The sequence below is a fragment of the Cucurbita moschata genome, unplaced genomic scaffold, assembly GCF_002738365.1.
Source record: "Cucurbita moschata cultivar Rifu unplaced genomic scaffold, Cmos_1.0 Cmo_Scf00011, whole genome shotgun sequence".
NCBI lineage: Eukaryota > Viridiplantae > Streptophyta > Magnoliopsida > Cucurbitales > Cucurbitaceae > Cucurbita > Cucurbita moschata.
In genome coordinates, this window is record NW_019268527.1 from 3,596,255 (window position 1) to 3,599,398 (window position 3,144).

General features: G+C 34.4%; 1 protein-coding gene across 1 annotated transcript in view; it reads left to right on the forward strand.

Moving 5' to 3' along the window:
- LOC111449944 (protein DETOXIFICATION 12-like) overlaps nt 1-3,144 on the forward strand; it is a 6,802-nt gene that overhangs the window by 3,205 nt on the left and 453 nt on the right. Inside the window, exons 5-7 of the mRNA XM_023090037.1 lie at nt 652-890; nt 1,216-1,421; nt 2,995-3,097. Coding sequence (XP_022945805.1) covers nt 652-890; nt 1,216-1,421; nt 2,995-3,063 — 514 coding nt within the window. The 3' untranslated portion in view covers nt 3,064-3,097. The remainder of the gene's footprint in view (nt 1-651; nt 891-1,215; nt 1,422-2,994; nt 3,098-3,144) is intronic.

Below are 3,144 nucleotides of genomic sequence, written 5' to 3' on the forward strand. Positions count from 1 at the left end.
CCCCCCCCCCCCCTTTTTCCAGTCTTATAAGAATTTGCAATTTAGGGGTCCAAGCCTTGAAATTAAAGGTTCAGGATTGATCTTATCAACAGCAAACTAAAAAAGAAAATCAGACTTTGAAAGGATATTAGATATTCAATTGAGTATTTATATTTTTCTTAATAAGAAGCACAAACACTTTAGTTTGGCTAGTGTCTGTGTTTGACATGACACTCCGACTCTTGTACATGTATCAGACACTTATTAGCACAATATATGTGTTAAGACATTGGTTGTATAAATTCAATATATGTTCAACATTTGTTGATGCATATCAAACACGTTTTGAGACAGAAATACATCAAAATCATATTCTTGAGCATATAAATGTGCAAACTCATGGACTTAAATTTTCTTCTAATATAAAAATGATAATATTTTTTAAAATGTGTACTTTATAAATGTTTTTTTGTTGGGTCTGGGCTTTAGATCTTTACAAGGCGATGTGTCATAGATTTTGTGACGTGTCGTTTCTGTGTCTCGTATCTGTTTTTGTACTCCATAATTTTCTTAGCTTAATTTACCATCAAATTTATATCATTTATTATCTTCCCGAAAAGTTGGAGAATCCATCCTTCTGTGATACATTTTCATTAACTGTTGATGCCACAGCACAAGAGTCTCCAATGAACTAGGTGCTGGGAATCCGCAAGCGGCTCGTCGGGCAACAAGCGTTGCTATATTCCTCGGCGTTGTGGAAACCTCAATATTGACATCAACCCTTTTTGCTCTTCGTCGTGTCTTTGGTTATGCTTTTAGCAATGAGAAGGATGTTGTGGATTATGTGGCCTCCATGGCACCTCTGGTTTGCTTATCCGTGATATTCGACAGTATCCAGGGAGTCCTTTCAGGTTAAGCATCTCTACTATAAAAAACTAAATGCTTCGGTGAAATGTTATCAGATTCAGATAAAATTACGACTAGTTTTAAAAGTTAATATTTGTTAAAAAGGATACCTAAATTCATGTTAGCTTATAATGCTCTACAGTCCTTTTGAGTAGAGCTAGATTTAATTTTGGTCTAGACTTGACAAGTGAACAATTCATCATGAAGCAAGCGACGGTTGACAGTGTGGAGAGTTAATCTGAAAATTATTTAATTCTGGTCAAATATGTTCATCTGTACTTATTTCGAGTACAAGTAGTTGCAAAGTTGAAATGTTGTTTACTTAACCAGGTGTTGCTAGAGGATGTGGATGGCAGCACATTGGTGCTTATGTAAACTTGGGGGCCTTCTATCTTTGTGGGGTTCCAGTTGCTGCAATTCTTGCTTTCTTGGTGCACCTGAGAGGAAGAGGCCTTTGGATTGGTATACAAACTGGGGCTTTTGTGCAAACGGCGTTGCTCTCCTTCATTACCAGCCGGATAAATTGGGAAGAACAGGTACGTCTCTCTCACCTCAACTCTCTGCTCTAATTACTGATGAGGGCCTTGTTTTTTTTTAGATTTACGGTATCATTAAAGTTTGGATAGGTCAAATCATGTCATCTCTATTATTTTTTTCTTACAAGTTTCCAACTCTAATTACTGATGAGTATTCTGTTCCTTAGATTTATGGCATCATTAATAGTTTTAAAGGCCAAATCTAGTTATCTTAATTATTATTGTTCCTACTATTTTTTAAATTAATGACTTGAAGATTGGTGATGGAATCTTCTAAATTTGAAGACATTTGGGTAGCATCTTTAGCCATTCATTAATGAGGCAGCTTGAGCATAATTATATAGCTACTGTTATGCTTTTATCTGCAAGTGTACTGTGTTTGGCCATTGAAAAAGTTCTGGATAATTAATATTTAGATTGACGAAAAATCATGAATGAAAACATTTCGAGTAGAAAGTGTTAGAAATCACGTCTCTTCACAATGGTATGATATTGTCCACTTTGAGCATAAGCTCTAGCTTATGCTTTGGGCTCCCCCAAAAGGCCTTATACCAATGAAGATAGTATTCTTCACTTGTAAACCCATGATCTTCCACTAAATTAACCAATGTGGGACTCACTCCCAATAATCCTCGATCCTCAACAGAAAGCGGATATAGGTTGCAGACTTGCAGTAGGTTTGTCAGTAAATAATAAATGGGAAGCCACTAGAAAGCAGGAAGGTATTAGTAAATGGAAGGCCAAGAAATCCATGGTGCAAAGAGGTAGTTCAAGCCTTAAATAGGAGAGAAAACAAAGGTGTTGCTTGTCCTGATGTGTAGGTGGCATACTTTATAATTTATCAATGAACTTCGAAAAAAAGCCACTAGAAAGCAGGAAGCTATTAGGGTGTGTGTCAAAATGTCTCTCAAATCAATTAATCAATGGAGGCATTATATTTCTTTTGCCAAATCTCTTAAGCCCTCAAAGGTGCCTACTTCGAAGCACTTCTTATGAACATAATTTAACGTGAGTTAAAATACCATTTGTTTCTTGTACTTTGAAATGTCAAATTTAATCTATGTACTTTTAACAATAGAATTAGTTCTTACACTATGTTTATTGTTACATTGTCCCCCAAAAAAGAATGTTTAGTGTCTGTTAATTTGTACTTCATAAATTTTCATGTCTTGTATTGCAAGTAAATTATTGTCATTAGTTAATCAAATTCGTTAAAACTTAATTTTGAAGAACTCGTTAAAACTACATTTATTTAATTTTAATTACAAACTCTTTACTTGTATGGTCAATTATTGTATAAAAACAAAAGATAGGAATTTAGAGAGAATCTCCATAGATGCTTAGCTTGTGTATGGCCTAAAAATAGTTCTGAACTTTTGGAGTAGGTTCGTAAGGATCGGGTGTGTCCCTAACGTTCAATTTGACAGTAATTTAGTTTTAGGACTTTCCGTAGATAAAATCGACACTTAATTTTGATAGATTTTTGACGGTCAGGGATTAAACTGTTACATACGAACACTATTGGATGCATATTTTAGGGTATTCTCATGGCCATATTTCATTATATTTGCAGGCAAGAAGGGCAGGTGAGAGGCTTTCTATTTCCGAAGGCAGTTATTCAGAAGATTATGGATTTATTTGATCGGAGCAAACAGATCGGATTTCTATCTTTTTTTTTTTTTTTTTTTTTTTTTTTTTTTTTTTTTTTTTTTTTTTTTTTTTT